The 25,107-nt window shown below is 38.2% G+C and overlaps 1 protein-coding gene across 7 annotated transcripts in view; it reads left to right on the top strand.

Annotated features, from left to right (window-relative positions):
• Positions 1–25,107, top strand: part of LDB3 (LIM domain binding 3) — a 123,771-nt gene that overhangs the window by 62,815 nt on the left and 35,849 nt on the right. For 6 of the 7 annotated variants that reach the window (XM_068140017.1, XM_068140020.1, XM_068140019.1 and 3 more), the window contains exons 6-8: positions 2,418–2,621; positions 9,741–9,910; positions 11,169–11,205. In XM_068140017.1, the coding sequence (XP_067996118.1) occupies positions 2,418–2,621; positions 9,741–9,910; positions 11,169–11,205 (411 nt within the window). Of the gene's footprint in view, positions 1–2,417; positions 2,622–9,740; positions 9,911–11,168; positions 11,206–15,478; positions 16,397–25,107 lie in introns of those variants that run through there. The other variant, XM_068140021.1, reaches the window with a different exon arrangement.

Genomic DNA, 25,107 nt, shown 5'->3' with positions numbered 1-25,107 from the left:
GGAGGTTAATCTTTTTAGCTTGGGGATTTGTTCTACCTGATCCTTTCCCAGCTCGGTTGCAGAGGATCTCCAGTTTTCTCTAGGGTCTGAACAGTGCCACTTTGTCTTGAAGCACAGCACCCTACACAAGCACTAATATCTGGAGTTATAAAGAAAATGGCAGTTGAAAATCTGTAGACTTTTGTTTTGGAGATCATTCTGTTATCTCTAGTGAAAGTTTGCCTTGGTATGTGAAATGTGACTAAAATTTCTCAAAGATGTCACTAGAACTGTTCAAATACAAATGAAAGCCTAAATCCATTGGGACTGTTAAGGCTAAGATTACTAACTTTTTCTTGTAATTGATCGTGGAAACCAATTGCTTTGAACTTTACTCTTTAAGGTGGCATATTTAACCTTTGTCTTTTCATTCACACAGTATTCTCAGATTGTGGGTTTACACTCTCTTCAATGCTTCTAAAAGTGTTGGGGAAAGAGAGGACTAAACTCAAGATCTTCAGGACATGTGTACTCCCAAATGTTAGATGATCATTTAGGGTATTACAGAGAAGAGATACAGTTGTTAAAGTAAGGCATGTGCATGCTAAGTCAAGAGTATAACAACCTGCACCCCTCTGCATATCACCCTTCAATAGCTGACCTCAGTATAATAATAATAAGAATGAGAATAAGAAAGGAGAATAAGAATGAGAAAGAAGAATGCTGTCATAGTTGATGAATAGTTAATGGTGGACATTTGTAATGTGAAAATGTCTTTGTAAAAAGATGATTTTTGCTTTTTGAATGTGTAATGTGGTTTTCCAGTTCCCTCCCTTACAATGTTGATGCCTGTAATTAAGAAGCTTTTGCTGTAATACAGCATGTGCATGTTTATATCTTGGTTCCTTGAGCATGTGCCTGTTAATGTTATAACAAGAACTTTGAATGAGGTCTGTCTCTCTTACTGCCTGTCTTCGATCAGGGCATCCCATCAAACAAAAGGCTGAAAACATAGTGGAATCCCTTGACTGCATTCAGAGGTGGCACATCAGCTTTGATAATCTCTGGAAGATTAAGTCACATGACTGCCAGCTTTATTTGATTTTTCCTTTTTCCACCATGCCAGATTGAGGGTTCCAGTTTAATATTCAAACAATCTCTGTGGCCAACCTAGGGCAGACAGGCACACTCAGCCCCTTACCAACCAGAGAAGATGTTGTGCAGTCTCATGTAATAACGCAGCAAAAGATTATTATTAGCTGATAAACATGGTGTAATGAATGGGTTTGAACTGATAAGGAAAATTGTTCCAATCAAATAGGATTACATTTTTCAGAATCTCCTTTGGGGAGGAGATACCTTAATTTCTAGCTCTTGGGCTAGTTCAAAATGAAGCATTTGTGAAATATCAGTTCTTTCCCAAAGGACAGAATTCTCAGTTTTGTTCAGTTTGGTGAGTGTGCAGAATCTATAGTGCTGGTATGCTTCTGCTGCTGGCAGGACAGGGGAAGCAAACTAGAGATCCATCTGATCTCCCATAGGTTAAAGAAGGCACCTACTTCAGTGACTGACAGCTGAGGTTTAGTTTAGCCACCAACTCCATGCGATACTCAGTCCTACCTCCAGGACTATAGCAATGTACAAGAAGGTGCTACATGGAAACCGTGTGCTGCTTAGGTGAAGTCTGATGATGTTAAACTGACTTGTTCTGTTGCAGTGGGAGCTTCAGTTAACTTGGTCATGGCTCCATTTCTCAAATAAAAATCCTTATAAGTGGAGCCCCTGGAGAAAAGGGCAGCTCCTCTGCCAAGTGCAGAGGTCTTGTTTATTGCAGTACAGGTTATTTTGATCCAACACTGTGTATTTGTTACGCTGTAGCAACACTTAGAGCTGGCTGTACACAGATTTTTTGAATATTAATTTAGTCTTTGTGAGGAAAGCCTTGAAGATTAAAAGATACAAGTACTAGATTTCACTATGATTAATAATCCAGACAGAAAGTGTTGGAACCTTCTAAATAATAGAGGATCTGACATCTGTGCACCTCTCTGCAGTATGTATGTACATCCACGGGCATGCATATACACACATGTGTGTATATGTTTGTATGCACTTACAGTGTTAGAGTAGAAGTTTAATATGTGTAAGTATGACATAAAGAATTTAGGGATTTCTCATGATGTTTTTATGCAACAACAACTATTTCAGCCTTTTTTTTTTTCTTTACATATCTGTGAGGCAGCACAAAACCATAATCCATTAGTGCAGCCAGCTTGTTACTGATGTCTCTTGTCCTCTGACTTCTGTGGGTTTTGTGGTGAGATGCCACGAGCAGATGTGTACACTCCTCTGTTGGTGCTTTTTTCTCTCACTTAACTGTCACGCCTTTCTCCTTTCTTCTCCCTTTCCCTGGTGAACCTCACTCTTGCATAACCCAGCAAGGAATTCACGGAGCGTTTCAACCCCAATGTCCTGAAGGACTCTGCCCTGTCTACACATAAACCCATTGAGGTGAAAGGCCTAGGCGGCAAGGCTACTATAATTCACGCCCAGTATAACACCCCGATCAGCATGTATTCCCAGGATGCTATCATGGATGCAATTGCAGGCCAGGCACAAGCCCAGGGTGGAGAATTTGCTAGGTAAGGTTGTTTGCTTGTGTGGAATGCTCTTTTGCTGCATGATACATCTAACAGCCCCCATGGGCACGACGTGGCAGCTCTTCTGGCATTTTTTTTCTTTTCCCAGTATCTTAAATGTGAAAAGTAAATCAGTCCTACATAGTGACAAAATCATTTTGAGATTAAAAGGTTGGACAGTTAGAAAATGTAACATTTCTCTTACTTCTCTTTTGGTATTCTTCCTAGAACTGGTAAACCCCACTAAAATTTATCTAGACCTTTGTGTATGTCATTGGGTGGCTTTTGATTTATGATGACTCTGCTTTGTAGTAACCACTGTATTATCTGTGTAACTGAGAATGGGGAAGGGGAGGGAAAACTTTTATTGATGCTTTGAAGTATGCAAAATATTTGTATAGTACAGGCAATTGTTTTATTGTGCTGTATTATCCCTATCTATAATCTACATATGTGTCTTAACATATCCTTTGAACAAGGGCAAAATCCATTGAGCTTTAATAATTCTGCTTTTCCAATGCATGTTTCTGGTAATCTTACCCACAACTGTTATAACTTAACTGTGCAATAAATGTAGCCAGTTTTTTCCCTTCTTGGGTATCGTTCTACCCCAAAGAGAACTTACCTTCTTTTCATGTGACACCAAAGCATAGAAATAGTAATACACTTTAACATAATTGCTTCTCAATATGCTAACTGCAGGCTTATTCAGAACATAGTTGTTTTGTTCATTGGCTTGTGCAGCCTTTTACTGGCCATTTCTCTCACAGAATCATAGAACTGTTAGGGTTGGAAAGGACCTCAAGGATCATCTAGGTCAAGGCCCCCCCCCATGCCATGGGGTTGTTTATTTTTTCCAACTATTTCTTTCCACTGATCTTGTGCACCAGTATTATTCTCTTGTTGGTCACAACTCTCCTAATGGTGAATCCCAAACAATGCCTTTAGCTTTTTTTGACCACGACTCAGTGAATCTCCACAGGCAAGACTAGACTCACATTTCCATGTAGCAAAATACAATGAAAGAAGTTCATCCTGTGTGTGTTCCTAATAATGTTCCACATCTTTCATTGGCAGGGATTATGTGAGACATTTTCACATATGCTGGCATGTTCTACTAAATAGGGATTATATAATGCAAAGAGCAATGTTTTCAAATGTTACCTATTTAAATGATCAGATAATTAAAAAGTTTCACGGCTGAGCATATGGAACCTTTTCATTTTATAAACAGCACATGAAAAGCATCTCTCAAATGCAGTTTGCAATCATAGCGCTGGCTCTGCTGGACTGGAAAATACCGGTTTGTCCCATCTGTGGAAGAGATCAGAACATAGTGTTTTTGGGAGAGGAAAGTGAAAGACCCTCTACAGAAAATCCCAGATAGGCTGAGAGAATTCCAAAGAGTGCAACTAGGACTGGGAGATCAGCACACTGTCCAGGAGGCTTAAGGATTTGTTTTAGAACATAGAATTGTGAAGTAAAGAATCTGAATAATTAAGGAGGCTTGAATCACAAATCATAAGGTGGTAATGAGTGATATTAGTACGTACATCTATCTTGAAAAAATCCAAGTGGAAGGATACACAGATAACAAATAGATTTTTGTTAACTGTTGAGTCACTCCACCAGCAGCTGCAGGAGCTGTGTTAAACACTACTACTAGCAAAAGCTCTGTTGTTGGTTGCTTTTTTTTTGGTTCTCATTTTGAACATGGAATCCACTACCACGTGGGTGCTTTTGAAATGAGATTATTAGAGACTCATAGAATCATTAAGGTTATAAAAGACATTTAAAATCATCAAATCCAACATACGCACATTTTATGGGAACACCTCCAGGGACTGTGATTCCACCACCTCCCTGGGCAGTCTGTTCCAGTGCCTGACCACCCTTTCAGTGAAGAAATTTTCCCTAATGTCCAACCTAAAGCTCTCCTAGCATACCTTGAGGTCATTTCCCTTCATCCTATCACTAATTACTTGTAAGTAGAGACTGATGCCCACCTCACTACAACCTCCTTTGAGGTAGTTGTAGAGATCAATGAAGTCTTCCGTCAGTCTTCTCTTCTTCAGACTAAACAACCCCAGCTCCCTAAGCTGCTCCTCATAAGACTTGTGTTTTAGACTCCTCACCATCTTCATTGCCTTTCTCTGGACCCACTCCAGCACCTCAATGTCTTTCTTGTAATGAGGGACATCAGTCCTTTACCATTAATACTTTTATGTCAAACCGTTCTAGTGGAACATTATTCTTTGTGGATAACTCCATGACTATATTCTCTCCTATAATGTTGCAAAAAAAAATTTTCTTCTGCAAGATCTACTTTATAAACTACTGTTTAAGCTTTTCCTTCATTTTGGAATGTACTAAGCCAGTTACCTGGCTCCAGAAGAAACTGATGCAGGGTTCTCGGCAAATCTGCTGTGCTGTGAGCTACAGCCTGTGTTGTAACTTAAAAAGAAAACCAAAAAACCAACAACTCATAACACTTACTAACTAAAAAATTTTCTCAGTTGAGTGTTTTCTACAATTAACACAACATTTTCAATCTAGATATAAAGGCAAGGTTTGTGCTGATAAAACAATACTCTACCCCCTGACTGATATTGATTCAACTAAATCTGTAACTCACTTCCTTAATGTGTTGCTTTGACCTCTGTGGTAATCACAATCTGCAGTGGAAACTGAGGACGTTTTTTAGGTTGTGTAGGTAGTTGATTAATTCTGAGATAAGATTGTCCTTAAAGCAGAAATATTTGTATGAGAAGTTGGAAATATAAAAGCAGACCAAATTGTGTACTGATTCATTTTACCTCAATTCTCTGCTTATAATTTGGCCTCAGCACTTAATCATTCATCTCTGGGCTTTTCACTTTATGTTACAGATACATCCTGATAAGGTGTATATAAGATGGAAAGCATACTCAGACTGCAGATCTAAAGGGCTTCAGATCTTTTTGGCAGACAATAGCTGGAAACATTGCATACCAGTTCTATCAGTAATGAAGACTAGCCAGGCTTAAGATAAGAGTTCATTTTCTGGATTGACCATTTGAAATCAATGATGTTTTAACTTAAGTCAGTGAGATCAAGGTCAGCCGACATGTATTGCATCACCATGGAAAACACCAAGGAGAGCATATACATTATTTATACTGTCATTATTCAGACCTCATGCTGGATCTTAAAGGTAGAAAAACCGGAATGCTTGTATTTTCTATCTTTTCTCACTCTGTTGCTTTGTTTTGGTTTTGCTATACCACGAACCAAGAGCTGGTTGCAGTAAAACCATGTGGTCAGTACATTCTAAGTACATTGCTGTCAGACCTTTTCTAAATTCCATTATGCAGCTGAGACAAATTCACAAGTCATAGAAAGGCTTAGTTTGGAAATTACCTTAATGATCATCTATTCCAGCCTCCCCTCCTTGCCAGGGATGCCTCTCAATTAGATTCGGCTTCTCAAGGCCTCATCCAACCTGGCCTTGAACACCCTCAGGGAGGAGGTATCCACAGCCTCCCTGGGCAGCCTACTCCAGAGTCCCACCACCCTGCTAGTGAAGAACTCCTTTCTAAGATCCAGTCTAAACCTATTCTCCCTCAGCTTAAAATTATTCCACCTTGTCCTATTGATAGACATCTTTATGAAAAGTCCCTATCCATCCTTCCTTTAGGATCCCTTCAGGTATTGGAAGGCATAAACCCAACAACTTTACCATTATTTCCTAATTTTATCTCCTAGAGCTGTTTTTTTCATTGTTTAATAGTCTAATATCTGAAGTCACTATGTTTTATTGTATGTCTGGTGTACATCAGGGGTAGAACACTGCAGTGTTCCTAAGATTTTACTTATGTACTTAAATTTGAACAGTGACTTCAGGGAGTGATTCACACAGGAAACCATGATTTGTAAGGACCTCCAAGAAAAAAAATCACACTGCTCCGTATTCAAAGTGGTTTGACTGTTTTAAAGCTTGGTTTAATGTTAACGTGTGATGTGTGACAATGTGAAAAAGTGGGACGATTTTTTTATTGCATTCTGCTAAAATGCCTTAGGCTATATAAAGAACACCAAAAGCTCTAACCCATTTGGAAATTCTTTTTCAGTAGCATTGATTTAAAGTAATATGCTTGAAGATGCATGATATTTCTGCCCATACACACCCAGATGGAAAAAAAATCGAATTAAGGAGAGTTATAACAGAGATATTAACATGGTTATGTGCATCTTTAGGCTGTCTGTAAGAATCAGCTGTCACATTTAGGTTTATGAAAGGCTCATAATCAGCGATGTGCTCTATTTTACACTTCCATGCTGAGTGGCTCACATGTCCTTGTTACTCATCTACAATATAATTATGATTTTTTTTTTAAAGGAAAAAGGCCTGCTGTATTAAAGACAGAGCTGGCAATACTCCAATGTATTGCATTAATTTCATTCAATTTATTTGAGCATGTTTTACTCTGCTAGGGAAGGTTAATTCACCAAGCTCTATTTCCTGCCTTAATCATCTACCATAAGGATATTAATATATCACAGTAATGCCACACATTACTATAGTGAAATTTCTGGTGCAGCCTCTAGCATTTTTTAACTACCTTTGAGCTAATGGCATGTCTATACATACACTTTTCAACTGCTTCTTTGTGTATTGGGACTAATATATGAACAAAGCACTGCAGATACAAGATTAAAACAAAGAAATGAGAACTGTCTATTACTTGCACACTGCTGCTGCCACAGAAGTCCATGGTTGAAATCGTCAGTGTTGTCTATCCCATGGTGTATTATCCACACCAGTCTATGGCTGTGACATTTGCAGATTTTTAAGTTTCAGCAGGATTAAAAAGTGGGAATATGAAGTTAACTGTTGGCCAAAACCAGGCCAGTTACCAATGACAGTAATAAGGGCAAGGTACTGTGTGCTTAGTCAGTACTAAGACATAGGCCTGAAATGCCACTGGGAACTTGAAACTGGGTCACCTTTTAGGGAATTTTTAACTGGACCTTTTAGAGTGTAGAACTTTTCAGTGTAGCCAAGAGGGAGAAGGTCAGCAGAACAGTCACAAAAGGGGGTTGCTGACTTCCTTCGGCTGTTGCAGAGTACCTCTGTTCCATACAACCATTATTCATGCGTGAAGTCAGCAGGAGGCAGAAGTCTTTACTGTGTTTACATCCCTACCTAGCATGCCCTTCTTCCATGCATGAAGGACCAGAGGAGGAAGACTACTGCTTTCTCGCTCCCATATTCCATCGGAAGAATCTTTGGTGCTAAGTTGTCTGTTGGTACAGAGGAGCAAACCTAGTAGAAGCCACTGATGGCACGGTCTTTCCAAAGTAACGAAGTCCACATTATGCCTTCCATATCTGCTAGTGTTGAGATATCGTAAAGATAGTGATTGAGGAAACATGAGCTAAAAATAGAGCTGGAAAATGCTGCCTCCTCCTGCAGGGCATTTTCCATGCTGAGAGACTTTTTAATATAACTTTCAAGTTTTGTGGCAGAGTGTAAACTGAAGAATCAGTCGTTTTTTCTAAGCTATGGTCCAGAAACATACATAAGAAAAATAACTGGGATTTGTGCCCTGCTGGGTCCTTAAGAAAGTGAGAAGTTTGCATATACTGGGAGTTATGCAGAATATAAATACTCCTCCAACAAAATAAAATCCTAAGGAGATGGGGGACTTTTGGGTCCATAGCATATATAGGCACATATCATGTTTCCGCGCCCCTTGCACTCTTGAAGAACACATCCCATGCTGTTGTTAGGTGCAAACCTGTTAAAACAGCATGTGTTACACAGTGCTGAAGGAGTGTGCAAACAGGAAAATACTGATATTTAAGGCACTGCCTGGCATTATTCCTCTCAAGCTTCCAAATTACAAACCAAACTTGTCTGTAGATCTGCTCTACACAGTGTTACCCTGGAGAACACCAACTTTCAGCCTGAACCAAGGAAGACTCTTGTATAAAAGGTGACTGCTCCCAGAACTTAATAGCAGTGACTTAGATGGACCAAACGGCCCTTAACTTTTAACAGAGGCTTTGCTCAATTTTTGTGAAGTTGAGCATGCTGCTTGCAAAGCTCTATATGGAACAGTATGTTAAAGCTGTTACAATAAATCACTTGCTTCAAAAATACACCTTGTATTTAGAGAAGTCTTGGAGCCAATTTACTCCAAGCACAAATCATTCCCTCTGTATATATATCTGCAGCTCTGTTAATGTTTAATTTTAACTGTATGCTATGCAGAAGTTATTTGGGAGGGGGGAGGGGGAGGGAAAGCTATCGAGTTACTAAGTCTCTTTCTAGCTTACATCATAAATCAAAGAAAGTTTACCTCACTGGTGCTAGCTTTGACTTTAGGTGTGCAATATCAGAAGTTTCTTCCTGGATATATTACTTTGCAAGGTGATTTAAGATGTCATAAGACTCCAAGATACATTCCAATGTTAAAGGTTTCAGATGCAAAATATATGTGGAAGTCTGAGTACAGACTTCTTAGTCTTCACCTGTTCAGTAGACAGTGAATCCAAAATTATGGCATTATGGCGGCTGGAAGTTTAATTCAGAGTTTGTCAAAGAATAATAATCTCTAGAAAAATCTACAAAAGCCTGACATGTTATTTTTATAATGGAATAAGTTTTATGTTTCTAATTGCAACCATCAAATACACTGGCCCAAAACTGCAATACGATATAACATAAAACAGTAACAACATTAAGTCAGACAAATGAATGGGATACTCTCCTATATCACCACACATTCTATCCATGAGGCCGTGGCTGCCTTGTCTGAGGACCCATGAACAGACATTTCCTAGCGTTTTCACACTGTTTTGAAAATGCAGATCTGAATAAGAAGCCATTCAAAAGACAGAATGAGCCACAGCATTCTTAAGTCACATTAAACTGATCTATGTTTTTATTTGTTTTGGGGGGGGGGGGTTGTTTCGTTAGTTGGTTTGTTGTGGGTTTGGTCTTAAAAAAAATAATCATCTTTTCAAAGCTGCGATTTGAATTGCTTTTACTCTAGATGAGAAGCTGTAAAACCAGAGAGAGGTTGGGATGAAAGGTGCCATATGCTTTTTCACAATGTATTACTCTCTGAATTGCAGTACCCTTCCTATTAAAGATCCTCACATAGACAGTGCCTCTCCAGTGTACCAGGCTGTGCTTAAAACCCAGAACAAGCCTGAAGATGAGCCTGAAGACTGGAGTCGCCGTTCTGCCAATCTGCAGTCTAGATCTTTCCGTATCCTTGCCCAGATGACTGGAACAGAGTACAGTAAGTTGAATAACAAAAAGTCCCTTCGTCCTGATTTTAGATTCATGTCTTTATTTTCTTACCCTGGTATTAACAACTGATACTCAAGAAAAACTCATGTCCAGCTTATGGTCATTGTCAGTGAGGGCTAAGATCAGAGAACCCTGAAGGTAACGTGAGGGAACTAGGAAATCAAAGCGTTCAGTCTCACCTTCTGTCAGGGGTCTCACCATAAACCAGACTGTACAGTAAAAGAGCATTTGGGCCTCTATAGTTCTTTTTACAAATCAAGTAAAATCTCTGCTTTGTAATCTTTCATTTTCCAGCAGCCTAGACACAGAAAGCTGTCCATTCATTTGGGGGAGGGGGGGAAATGTATATAAACAACTTATGTCTCTAACAGTCTTTTATACAAGTGACTTCCAGAGGTCAAAAAAGTATCATAGTATCAGTCAGGGTTGGAAGGGACCACAAGGATCATCTAGTTCCAACCCCCCTGCCATGGGCAGGGACACCCCACACTAGATCAGGCTGCCCAGAGCCTCATCCAGCCTGGTCTTAAACACCTCCAGGGACGGGGCCTCAACCACCTCCCTGGACAACCCATTCCAGTGCTTCACCACTCTCATGGTGAAGAACCTCCTCCTCACATCCAGCCTGAATCTCCCCACTTCCAGCTTCATTCCATTCCCCCTAGTCCTATCACTACCTGAGAAGTCCTTCCCCAGCCTTCTTGTAGGCCCCCTTCAGATACTGGAAGGATCATCATTTGTACTGAATTTATAGTTCTACCACACACTGTTATATAGATCTATATCTGCTGTAAATGTCCTGGGAGCTTGAATTCTGTTTCTTACTGCCTATGGAACTGTTTTTGTGACCAGCTAGTACTAGCTTCAGAGCTTGTTTCTGATCTAGAGAGAAGGAAGTTGAGTGACCTTTCATACATCAAGGGGGAAAATACTTAGTATTTCTTCCTCATGTGAATCTGCTGCTGCTTCTGCCTCCAATGCAGCAGGCCCTCTCTGTAGATGTATTGCCTACAGAGGTGAAACATGGCTAAATTAATGAGGAAATAGTTGTAATAACTACTTTCCTACTAACATCCTTCTTTCTAGCTCTAGGGAACTGCTCTTCTTCGTGCTGTTCTTACAAAATCCATTGCTGCAAAGTCAGCGTAGATGCACCTTTAGACAGGCTTTTGATAAAGAACTTAGGATTTCATTATAAAACCAATTCCTTTCTTTCTCTTTTAACTGAAACGTTTTTTTGCCTGCAGTGCAAGATCCAGATGAAGAAGCCCTAAGGAGGTCAAGGTAGGCAACTCCCTGTGAAAAATACGACTTTCTCCTTACTGATAACTAAATAATACTTTAAACCAGCATTAATATGAATATATATTATCATACTTTTGTCTTAGAATATTCTAATACGTTTACTTAAAAATAACTAAACAAAATGCCATCAGAGAGGCATTTGAATGAGGATAACAAATTAGCATGTTTTTAGAAAACTACTGTAAAAAAATTCTGAATTGTGTTTTCAAATCTGAAAGCTCTCTCCACATGCAACTTGTGTGCACTTTACTGGGCGTGTGAATGCAATGAGTTCCTAAGAGCAAGCCTTGTGTAACTACTTCACTGTGTAACTGAATGAAAATACATAATATTGTGATAGCACTGAAATTTATAGAGCAATTTATTTGGATGACCCTTTGACTGACATTTGATTCTCCTGAAATAATACAGTAAAGGAGTTGTTTCCATCCATATCCATGAGAATTTGCTTACATTTTGTTTGGATTAAATACTACCCCAATTTGTAAAATCTGGAAGCGCAGGACTGCTTTTGCTAGTGCATAAATGTCTTTGTTTCATGTGATCTACTAAAAACACTGAAAAAGTGAATATATCCAGAGATACAAGGAGTTAAAGAGTTACCACTTTATGTTGTCCTGCATAGCCAGGAAATTGATTAATTAGAGATTCTTATGTTGAGCTTAAAAACTGCATTTGAATGGGAGCATCCTGTGTGCAAGGCTGATTTTATGTCTGGATTCTTCAAATCCCTGTATCACATTAGCTACTCTAAGCCCCTAGCTGCATTTGTGATGTGCTTGATACTCAATCCACCTTTTCTTTTCTGGGTTTTTTTGGTGGTGGTGGTGGTGTGGGGTTTTTTTAACTGCCATTTGGCTTCTATAAAGATTCTGAGCTTTTGATCACAGTTTGATTTACAGATGTTGAATCCATGAGAAAAAGGTCTGTCATTTTCCTTGCGAAAATAGAAGTATAGTTTCAGTTTATATTTTAAACCTTCCACTGTTACAAAGTTCGTGGCTAGGTGCCTGAAGATAAAGCTTGATATTACATCCCTCAGGGCTTTATTTCTTCCCTCAAAGGTGCAAGTCTAATTCTTACTGTGTTGTGTGTTAATAGTACAAATTGTACAAATTGTGTGGCAATAGTACACATCCAAATCTTTATTACTGGGATTTAAAGTGTTGTGCTGAACTTAAGTCCCCCATACACATCTGAGATCAATATGTTGTTTTAAACAATCTTTCTAGCTATAGTCTATGGCTAGGTACTGGAAGCCTAACATGGTATCAGATAAATAGAAAATAATTATCTAGTAACACATTAATGTGTAACCTGCACGTTCCTGTCAGTGTAACTTAAAGTACATAACAATATCCACTGTGCTTTGCACATTTTTTTTACAGTTTTGATGTATCATATCACTGTGCTATCCTATTTTTGACAAGGACAGTTATGTTTATGAGTATATTTAGGCACAGCCATATTACTTGAAGAGGTCTAAAGGCATTCTTTGGTAGTAGATGCAGAAAGCAATATATATTTGGTAGTTATATGGGTACAGTGCAATTGGCACAAGTTCTGGTGCAAGGAATGAAATGGGGTCTCTTCCTAACTAACTGATAGTACTTGCACCATCTTGGTGGCTTGGTACTTATCACAGAATCACAGAAAACATCTTGTTGGAAGAGACTACAAAGATCATCTGATCCAACCCTTGACCCAGCATATGGTTTAGTGATCAACACTAAACCATGTCCCTAAGCGCCAGGTTCTCATGCTACTTAAACACCTCCAGGGATGGTGAATCCACCACTGCTCTGGGCAGACCATTCCAATGTTTGATAACCCTCTGTGTGAAAAAATATTCCCTATTACCCAGTCTGAACCTCTCTGGCAGAGCTTGAAACCATTTCCTCTAGTCCTGTCACTTGACACCAAAGAGGAGAGGCTGGCCCTCTTCTCACTCCATCCTCCCTTCAGGTACTTGTAGAAAATGATGAGTTCTCCCTTCATACTCCTCTTCACCAGACTGAACAACCTCAGCTCCCTCAGATGCTTCTCATAGGCCAAACATAGCATATAGTCCACTGCAGATTTAGTAACAACAGCCCTGGTTATACATGCATCCATCATATACTACACTTTGGGCCCTATTGGACCCCCTCTTTATGCCACTTTCGATTTTTGTGAAGGATGGAAGGACCTATGTCAGATGGATAGAATCCATACTTTAGCTCTTTAACTCCACTCTTCCAGCACAATACTGTAGTAGAGACTTCTCTTCAGTATCTGCTCCATACACCCTGTACAACCACAACTTTCTGCATGCCCACAGTCTGGGATCACCTGGAAGGATTTTGGGCTCCCTAAAGGTTTCTATGGAACTGTGGAACCTGAGTCTTGCCAGATTCAGTGTTGTGTTAATCCCATGCTGTGCTGGCGTTCTGGAAAAGTTCCTCATGTTCCAAAACTGAAACTGCCAAATATTTCACAGCATGGGGACTTTTGATCTCAGGGCATACTGTGAGCTATCTCTCTGCTGCCCTCTCCTATCTCTGTCAGCTATTCAGCATAGTCAGCAAGAACTGCATGAAATAGCGATCAGGTTTCTTCCAAATGCTTTGGCGTGGTGGGGGGAGGAGTGCATATAGCTTATACTTGGCAGACCTGTTTTACATAAAAATAGTCACTTCTAGATTGCTGCTTCTAACTTCATGGCATGCTCTGAGCATAAAGCTGGGGAATTTTCAGGTGGCAGAATATTTGCCTCAGTTATTGAAAGCGTAGCATGACTTCCATCATTCGTGCTCCTGCTACTTTGAAGGCAAACATAAGATTATAACTTGGTGCAAAATCTTTCCATTGCTGTTGGGATGATTGTTACAGAATATTTTCCAGAAGGATGGTATCCATTTCACACCAAACAGGTGTATCTGAATGCCTTTTCCTTCAACTGAGGGATGTATCTTTAAAGCAGTAAGGGTATTCTTGCATTTCATGTAAGGCCCTTTGTACCTTGTGTGCTCCCATATAACTTGAAAAAATGAAGTTTCAACATTTTAGCTACAAATACTTGATGTCTTTTAAGTAATTAAAAGATCTTTTGGGGAGTCATGCATCAGGTCTTCAGGAGTGTTACATTTTAGGAGCCTTACATTGTGTTATTAATAACAGAAAATTTAGAAATACCACTGAATTTGCTGGCATTTAATGTGTTCAATGTTTTGGGCTTTCTTCAGCCTGAGGAATAAAACCAGCCCAGTCTGTTTGTTTGTTTGGCTGGTTTCATTCTCAAATTCCAGTGCATTAACACAATTGTCTTGTGTTTTGGGTGCAAGTAATGGGGCAGCAGGGGGAAATTAGCTTGTTTATAGTGAATCAAATATGTTTTGATAATAACAAGAATGTTTTATTTTCCATTGTGTTTGATGTACTTCTTGACTGTGCCCTCATCCAACATCCGCCTCATTTTTATTTACAAAACTTGAGTTTAAACTATAGAACATCTAGAAAAGATGAAATCCTGAGAGCTGCTGAACATTGCTTACAACTTGCTTGAGCAAGTAAAATGTTGCTAGGAGAGTTCTCAGGAGGTAGCAAATACTTCACTGGACTATGCTTTGAAAAATCCCATGTTATTCTGCTTTTTGATACTTCTGCAGAGAAAAGCTGTACAAAAGTAGTGCTGGAACCTGTGGCTGATATTGAGATATACATATATATGTATGTATATATATGCACATATATATATATATGTATGTATATATGTGTGTGTCTATATGTATGTATGTGTGTATATATAGAGAGAGAGGCTGGCTTAGGTATTACAGAATGGAAATATTTCTATGAATTTTGTTCTTTTATGGAGTTAACTTTCACTGACTGCTCTTTTGAAGGGGAGGGAAGAGCAAGCTGAGAGAATCTGCTATCAGGAAAACAATGGGATTACATTGTATTTCTAGCAAAAGCAGCCCTGTACTACCAGGCACAAGTTAATAAAGAATATGAAGTTATATCAAGTTACTTCTCAGAAATAAACAACTGCAAAACATTTCCTACATGGTTCTAAAAGGATCACCCAGCCTTCTTTGCGCTGAGGAAAAAAATCCAAATAAATTGTCGTTGCCCTAGTTATAAGGCAGGGGAGTGGCAGCCATGGTCCCTAACCCCTTTCTTTCTCCCCCCTTTCTTTCTTTGTGTGTGTCTCTCTGTCCCTGTCTTTCTCTCTCTCTTTCTCTCTCTCTATCTCTCTTTCTTCATGCCACAGGGAAAGGTTTGAAACGGAACGTAACAGCCCACGCTTTGCAAAATTGCGCAACTGGCATCACGGCCTATCTGCGCAGCTCCTTAATGTTAAAAGTTAAAATCCCACATTTAGCAGGCAAATACATCAGGCAGAGAATCAGAGACAAAAATTAACTGCTGTCCTGAGCTAGAGCCTAAGAGTGTCATGCACACAGGAAAGACTTAGTGCTAGGGCCTTCCTCTAAGTGCTGCCTTCTGTAGATTTCTGTTGTTAGCCTGTTAACCATTCACCACAAGTAAAAATAATGAGAGAGCGTTCTTCATTATAAAGTAGATTAGCTTTTGTCATTTGCTGTATCAAATGTAACTTCAGTATAGACAAAAACATCACTATTGTACTCTTTTGACTTTAGAAAAAATTGAGTGGAAAGTTACTATTTCTTTAGGAGGAGAAGGAATGAGGCTTAGTTACTGAGTTTTACTGCTGTAAAGATAATTAAGTAGAAGATAGAAAGGTGAAAAGGAAAACTGGCTGAGCCTAGCCTAGACTTTGCTAAATGTACGATATACTTAATTTGCATACTTGAGTGATGCCATCTGAAATAAGATTTTAGCAATGAGGAGTTATATTTCTTCAATATATTAACTGATAGAAGTCAATTGCTGAAACGATTGCTCTGAGTTTTCTGTTGGAAACCTGAATTTATCACTATATGAAAGCTAGAATTAGCTGTCATTGCTCAAGATCTGTGATGAAACAGCATTTTGCTAGAGATATTTAGGAGTGAGAAGAATATATACTAGTGCACTGACATTTTTAAAAGCATCTTGTAAGTTTTGAGTAATATGTTGCCTATTATGTATTGCTCTTGCTTTTGACCCACATTTCTTCTGTATATAGCAGCATGCTTTATCTGAAATAAAAGGTTTTAAAACTAAAATATTTATGTGCCTGTTTTACACAGTACTTTATTCTGTTTTTTAAAAATAACTGTTTCAACTGGTTATCGAAAGGAGACCTTTTCTTTTGACAACAGAAAATTTGGTCAAAAAACTTTCCCCTATTACCTGTAACGCCTACTGAACTTCAAGTTATCTGACTTAGAATAAACAGGACAAAAGCAGTTGAAAGAACAACAGAAAAGAACAAATGCTGTACTAGGTGTGAATAAAGCATAATTAAGAGATGTTAGATGAAAACCTATGGATAATATTGTTTAGCATTTCCATTTGGATAATAACCATTCTCTGGCAATAATTATTAATTTGTGCCCATGGTGAAGGCACTTGAATCACTGCTGGTGCTCAGAATGGGATCTTTTGTTTCAAAATTATGAAAGTGCTTTGCTTTTAAGCTTTGTAGTCAAGATATGGCAAACCTATTCTGAAGGCCTCCAAATATTTCTGGTTTTTGTTTGAAGTACACCAAGAGCAATGCCACATCCCTTTCCAGTTTTTCCTCTGTTAAATGAAACAAAAATGCAACTTCATTCACCTGCTTGTGGTTTCCATTGCTTGAAGCAAAAGTTTCTGGTGATAAAACACTGATCTCTGCAATGGTCCCTTCCTACATTCTCCAAAATTTTCTTTCATTCAGTTTTATAAACTGCAAATTAGGTACTTTTTATCTGGTAGGAGTAATTCCGATAAAAGAGATCAGTGCATGAGACTGGGTTGAAACTCTTAAACTTTTTGCTGATTCTAAACATCTGGAATTTACATCAGCAGTCCATACAAGAACAAAGTTCATTCAGACTCTGATTGTTTTTTTCCGTGTTATGCAAGGAAGGAAAAGCTACCATTCATGGAGAATTTTGCACAGATCAACCAAATACTGGAGTGTTCAAAGGGAAAAAAAGAATAATAATGTAGCTACTGTACTTCAAAACAAACACAACAAAAAACCAACAACAAAATCACCAACCCCCCCCAAACAAAACAACAATTTTTAAGTGTTATTTAAGATTATATTGCACTGCTTCCTTTTAAAATGCCTTTGACTTTTCTTACATAATTTCCGTTGCAATTCAGTCATTTAATGCACAACAGTAATTTCTATTTTCTCTATGGGAACACAAACAGATTCCAGCCATGCCATGTTATTAGTGCCTCTGGAAAATCAGCATAACTGCATGAAATAAGAGCAACATCTCGACATGTCTTAAATGGTGCTAAGATTAAACTTTGGTTCATACTGGGTGACTTTTATATGGGGAATTCAAAACATTAATAGGCAATCAACTTTTAAAATAAGTATCAAATGTACCTAGTTAAACAACTTACAGTTATAATTTTCAACCAAATTAGATGTTTTCTTAAATAAGTGATAACAGTATTTTCACTTAAATAGGAGTTGTGTACCCTTAAAGTTTTATGAACATAATACAAACACTATTTGTTTCAAGTTGTTGTAGTGCATGTGCTATAAGGAAAAAAAGTGTCTAGATTGCATCTCGATGTTTACACTTAATGCTATTTTTAAACTTCTTTCTTTTTCAATAATCAGAAAAGCATCATTTTATCAGATAGGAAATTAATGTGGATGCTATTAAGGAACCCCCTTGCCTTTGTAATTCTTCAATAGATTTTATGATGAAAATTCTTTGCATAGAAAGCATGTAATCAGATAAAGAAATAGTTGTAATCCTTTTTCCTGGGGGGAAAACACTTGAGACATTATTCTCTAAGCTTGTAGAATTTCATTTCTTCATGTAATTACAGAAAATAAAGCAACTGAAAAAATCTTCAGTAGTTGGTAACTTCTGAAACTTTTGCAATGATAAACATCTTTAGCAGAGGTGCTGTCACTAATCCCTTTGGCAAGGTTGCTTACTACAGCATATCTCTACTGCTTAGTCCTTGCCCTCTCAAAAGATTTCCCAAGGGATGGACTTTGTTACCTAAACTGTCCATCAAATTTTCCTATCCAGTTTCTTATTTATATTTAGATTAGAAAATCCTTAGCTCCTACTCCTGAAAAATCTGCTGTTATGTTGTCATGGTGATCTTCAAGCCCAGAAAAAATAATGTTACAGATATATATATAACTGTTAAGAGACCTTATTTTTACCTCCTGTGTAAGAGGCAGACTTTTTTCTCTAATGTGGAGAAATTGGGCTGGGTTTGTCTTTTTACTGCATCTCATTGCTGAGATTGTAACAGACATAGGCCTGATAAGAAATCATTGATAGCTTTAACAAGCCACTAGCTTTGTTCTAACAAAATATCTGTGGCCTCTTTTCATCATTTTTAAAATGTGTGGATGCAAGCTGTGCTGCTTCTGTTTGACCAACTCCATCTCACAGTGTTTCTTGACTGTCTGCAGAAGTCTGCTGTTTTGCCTAGGAAGATCAGTCTCAGTTAATGACAATGAGGCTTAAAACAGATTCCTAACTGAAGACTTGATGAGTCATGTAATTCTTTAAAATACTCTGATCACAGGCAACTGTATTTGTCCCATGGTGAATATATTTTGAACTGTGACTGTTCTGCTGAACAGAGGACAATGGTTAGTCTTCTATTTAGTTTCTGTGCCAAAAATTAAGTAAAAGACAGGATGTGGATAGTGATATTAACCCCCTGCCCTTCCCAGTGTTGTAAAGTGTAGTGATATAAACATTTAATGAAGATACAGCAAAGCTGATGCCAGTAGGAAATCAAAACGAAAAGGCCTTCCAGGTAAATCTGCTTGTCTGGTTATGACACAGGGAAATGCTCATTTTCTGCTGTGGTGTAAGACCATTTGATTTAAACTAACCTGTTTCCTCATTACCGCTGCCTTGCCTTCTACTCCGATGATCTCCTCCTCACTCCTACAGAGCTCAGTTAGCAACAGGAATACTGACTGCATGGAGTGTGTGCTGATGGGATGTGGCTAGAGTGTGAGTTCAGGAAAGGAGGAACAACATGACCTCTCCTTCCTTTCATGCATGAAAAAAAAGTTAAAAGGAGAAAGGTTCTGTGGCCCCTTGCCTTGCCTCCCTTTTTTCACGCCTGCCTGCATGGAAAGGAAACTAAGTTTGTGCTATGTAGTAAGTACAGCAGTTGCTTTCTCTTCATTGCGATTTCTCTGGCATTATGCACAACTCTCTGGAGTATACCTTCAATAGCAAGGAACAAGTATTCTAGGGACTGCTTTACAATTTCTGAAAAGTCCAATCTTGTGTATCACAGAGATGTCTGAAGCCTTCTTCAAAGGCAGAAGAGAAGACACAAATTTTTAAAGTTATGCACTGAGGGGCTCACAGGGACTAAGTTAATTTTGTGGCTTCTTCAGCAATGTCTACCATGAATTTCATTGACTGGGACTGTCATTACACTTGCCAGAAAATACATGGATATTTGCAGTAATTTTACTTTGCAAAGTTAAAAAGCTAGGATTTTGGTATGGTTCATAGGAGCACCAGATAATTACTTTCTTTAATCAGCCTTTAGTGAACAGCTGTCTGCAATATACATGAAAAATGAATTGACTAAGTTTTTCCCTTAAGCACAACAGCATTCTTTGTTCTACTGCCACTTATCAAAGCCATCTGACACCACCAAGACAAGCTAAGGCACCTTGATCCCCTTCCTTTGCCAGAATTTCCAGTGATTAGCATTGCTGACCTGTCCAGTTGCTTAACAACTTCCAATCTACATGCTAATAAGATTGCCAGAATTCTTTAGAATTATATACCTTATTTTTCCGCAACAACCCATGAAATAAAGCAAACTTCTGTAGTCAGCTTTCTCATTTAAGGAACATAACTGAAATAAAGAATAACAAACACATCAGTTCAATATATTCTGATCTCCACTTACCTTTTAGTACCTAAAGAATGACAAATTGTAGGAATCATGGAATAAGTGACTTTTCTCTACGGAATTGTTAGTGAAGCCAGAAGGGAAAACTGATCAAATATAATGTCTTTCTTCCCCAAATTACTCATGGAAGATCTGTGGGAAAAATTAATTGAGAGATCATAAACTCTGTTTTCAAGTCAGTTCTCTGTAGAAGTAATTGATCAAAGATGATAACTGTAAGGTATGGTGTATCTACTTGAATGTACTCACTTAAAATTGAAAGAGTGAGGCCTCCGAGTGGAATCAGCAAATGCCATGAAGCTTTTCTCGAAGTAGTTCATACAGTAATGCAAAAGCTACCAGAGCTTGTTAAACCTCAAGGTTCAGTTGAGGGCGGAAGGATGTGTGGATGTGTGTACTGACCTATTTTTAACATCATGTCTTTATCATTTTGGTCTTCTGCATGTTCATCTCCAACACTTCATTTTTTTTTCTCATGGGCAGAAATTAGCATCCCTTTCATTCCTCCTGCACAATCTGAAAGATTCTCATATGCTGATGTAGATGGCTAATCAAGATATCAGTGCTCCTATCTCTCTGACTACTTGCTTGTATTGCCTTCAGTCTAACAAGAAAAAGCAGATTTTGCATGTAGCTGGCTTTCCAACAAGCACTTGTAACCCGGAGGTGCTCAGTTGTGGTCTGTGAATCATCAGACTGGCTCACTTAGCTTTGTTTAGGGTGAGCTGGAGAACTGGCTGATAGCATAGGGCTGGCACTGCTTCCTTTTGTTCTGCTTCTAAATTGCATTAATGTCAGCAAAATTATCCTAAATACTAATAACTTCCTGATAGTTCATTTCCATCTAAGCATTTATTGTAGTTGACCCAGAGTGTTATATGATTACAAATGAGAGAGAATGAAAGAGAATCCTTAAGGGACTTTATGAAATAAATATAATCCACATTCCGAAAGAATGACAACTGCTTTAATTCATACCCCTTACTTCAGTGGTTTGGGAACTGAATTGAAAAGACACATTAGTTTATTTCAGATGGAACTTCAAACTAAATAGCATGTAGAGAAAGTAAAAACTTTGTTACTGTCAGTGTACACAAATTTAAAAGTAGCCCTAAAAAACTACCAGCTGAAATTGAGATCTAGGGGGGTTTGTTCTCTCAGCTTCCCTGAAGAAAAATGTAGTCATGAAGAACACATCAATGAAAGGGGAATAATTTCCTGGTGTACAATACCAAAACCTGTTGTGCGTTTTGTTTTGACTGTAACAGTCACAAAGACAAATAGAGATAGACCTGATTCTGTTGGCAGATACCTCCACTTTTCTCACTATAAAAGTCTAGAGGCAACCACTCAGATAAGAGGCACATTTAAGGCCAAGATAGGGAATAGTTATCCAAAATATATCACAGCTCAAATTGTTCTGCATACTCAGAATTTTGTGGTCTTTGTTCTCATTAAAGTGATATGTTTACCACGAAGATAAATTGGATTACATATACTTGCTTGCCAAATATCACTATGTAAATATTGGAAAACAGTTATCTAACTTTTACCAACAGGGATGCTGCTGTATTTCCAGCTGCATTTATTGTTTGGCTGTTAAAGAAAACAGCGTACCAGTAGATGCCACTGAAATGTGTCCATAGGAGGTGTTTGCTTTGATTCTAGTGAGCTGCTTTGATTCAGTTTCATACAATTTGTTGAGAATGAGTTGCTGGTTGTTTTTACTTCCACTGGGGCACTGTCTGCAAAAAAACAGGTTACCTTCTGGGAGGAATCTCTTTCCCAGTTTTGGAAAGCAGACATAGTGGTAGGATATGTTGTAGTCATTTTGGCGTGGGCTGCTCACATTCTTAACTACGGTGGCTGAAAAAGAGAGACTACCTCTTCTACCTCCTTTTTTCTGATCCCAAGCAAAAGTTTTAACTAAACCAGCATGGTAGTTGTCTTCTGTCCTCTCCAGTTAATTGCCTATGATTTCTTTGTGTGTCTTACATTGTCTTTATTAAAATAACAAAAATATAGCTCAGGGTTGGGGGCGGGGGACGGACGGGGAAGACATACAGGCTTAATAGTTTTATATTCATCTGACCATGGAAAAATTCTCAGCTGCAAGCATGGAAAGGTAGAAATAGCCTCATTGAATCAGAACAGCAGTTAATCCAGCTCAGTATCCAGTTTCCAGCAGTGCCAGGATTTCATGCCTTTGAGACAAAAATGTTTGGAAGGTCATTACAGAATAGCTTTCACACAGCTTTACTCCCAGACACCGTGTAAGATTGATTGATTGATTGATTGATTAATAATTGTGAGACTTCTACCTCTTAAAAGGAAAAATGTATTTGTAGGCAAATATGTTTATGTAAATGTAAGTATATTTCAGGATGAAAGTTCTTGTAAGTCTAAAAGGGCAAGTCCTGCAAATACACAATATAGTGCTAGAAAATGAGAATTTCTCATTTCAACAGATATAGGCCCTAAGAAATTCTAAACTTTAATAACTAATTCCTTCTTGAGAAAAGGCAGGTATATAGCTCTCAGGTTCTATAGAAGGCTATTGGATGTTCAACACAGAAAAAAATGGAAAATTGAATAGTAGTATTTACTCTTAAAAAACCCTATGATCTGTTATTCAAGAGGGTGAGACAACATTTTAAATAGTCAATTGGGATTCAGGAAAACTTATTTCAGTTCTTTGCCCTGCCACAGATCTTTGTTTTGATCATGAGCAATTCTATTAAGTTTTAGTTCTTCATTTGTAAGATGAAAAACAATTGTCTTGCTCCATGAGAGAACAGGAGGGGAAAAAATCAATTACAGTATTCACTTACTGCTTTCAGTACTGAAAGACAGAAGAGTTGAAGGAGCATGTGATCTCTCAGGATGCCTCATGTTCCTTATGTCATCACATCTTCATTACAAATTAAATGATTATCAACAACATTATGACGGCACAGAGAAGGGCTATTCAGGAGTGAGGGTCTAGATCTGTTACTCTCTAAGGAGAAGGCAGAGGAAAGGTGCACAAGTTCCACTCTCAGTCATCTGTTACATGTATATTTTTGTTTGGGAATGTTTAGCATTTGGTTTCCATAAATAAAATAGAATGGGAGAAGTATGCTAGTTTCCAGTACATGTGGTTCAACTACAGCAGACTCATTTAGTGGAATGAGTGCTGGATCTCCTTCAGGCATTTTTTTAGGATCCAATAGTACACACAAGCTTGGTTTGCAAATTAATTTTACATTTTGTTATTCTAACTGTGATAGTTCTTGCTACTGTATGGGAAGGAAAGACTATTCCCTTCACTCTGTGACCATATCATGTAGCATATTTTATGAGAAGGAAGTATTTAGTATAAAGTATTTCTGTTGTGTAATATATTGTGTAAGAAGACAGTGTATTTCATAAAAAATTCTTATTTGAGATACATGTCCAATATTAATAAAATATCTGAGAGCTGCACTGTTCTCTCAGAACAGTTCAATAACTAAGGCACTTCCATTACAAAGCCCTTTCAGCTGGGAGAGACAAAACCCACATTACTATTAAACCTCTCCCAGACAGCTCAAAACTGCCATCCATTTCTGTTTGTTATCTGAGCCACCAGCATAGCCACAGAGTTATAAACGTCTCATAAGATTCTCAGCCAAATGTTTTCATGTTGTGAAGGCACCGAATTCACTGAGCCTGCCTCAGGGATGTCTTTGACTCAAAAGTAAAATCAACTCTGCATTTAGTTAGCAAAAAGCATCCAATAGACTATTCCTCAAAACGCAGGTATTGCCAATAAGAGATTTATCTCAAGTCTTTCTCACTGTTAGCCAAATGAGAATCGGTCTTGTTGACTGGGAAGAGAAGTATTCCTGGAAATAAAACTACTTTACTCTCTGCTTTTTCCTGTGCTTTAATCTGTGGAATTATTTTTCTATACTTCTCCCTTTTTAACCTTCACAACTCCTCTGCCATTGTCACTCAACATTATTCTATCTTTGTACACTCATGGAAAAGTTTTTGTGAAATCCTAATCTCAAACTCAAGTGTCTTTTTCTGCATTCTTCAGTATAGACATAGCTAGTGAAGCAGAAAAGTTTGGATCAGAGTGGTAATAACAACAGAGGCCTAATGCTGCTTCTGCCTGAACCCAACTGCCTGCCTTTTGCTCTTGACTGTAATTTCTCATAGAATATTTGGAAACACTGGAAGTAAACTATACTGTACTCATTTCAGACTGTGATTGTGGTTTTTAACATTCTTGCATGATTATGGCTCTTGGTATACTAACACCTCCTGTTGCTACATGGACAGTTTCTATTCTATCCTCCTCTACCTTGCTTTCCTATACCTGACATTCCAGTGAACTCACAGCTTGGTTACTATAAAGATAGTGTTTGGTTTCTCATTGCTTTAGAGTGGTGAACCAATTGATCTTATTTGGCTATTTACTTCAAGACAGGTTCTTCCATTCTGGCCATAATAACATTCTTACCACACAGCCACATCTGAGAGTCATTTCAGATCTACTTCTGGGTTTGAGAATACGGCTTCAATTCATATATTTTAGGGGTTACATTGTAGTTAGAGGTTTTAAATTTGCTAGAGAATACCTATGGCTGAATGTTTGATGATGTGAACTGAACTGGGTTTTACAACTTCATTGGAGCTAAAACAAGGAAGGAATATGTGACTGTATTTATATGTGTACCTGTACATATGCAAACACAAGAGTAATACCTGAAACACTCCCAATAATGTGGAAAATACTAAGAACAGCCTTCAAACACCATGTAAGGTAATGCTTGGAGCCCAACAAATCCACAGAAATAAATACATGTATTCTTTTTT

The sequence above is a fragment of the Melanerpes formicivorus genome, unplaced genomic scaffold (assembly GCF_026170545.1).
Source record: "Melanerpes formicivorus ecotype bairdi unplaced genomic scaffold, bMelFor1.0.p_v2 SCAF_6, whole genome shotgun sequence".
In the NCBI taxonomy this organism is placed as follows: Eukaryota; Metazoa; Chordata; class Aves; order Piciformes; family Picidae; genus Melanerpes; species Melanerpes formicivorus.
The sequence above is the reverse complement of the archived record's forward strand: the minus strand, read 5'-3'. Positions and strand labels throughout refer to the sequence as shown.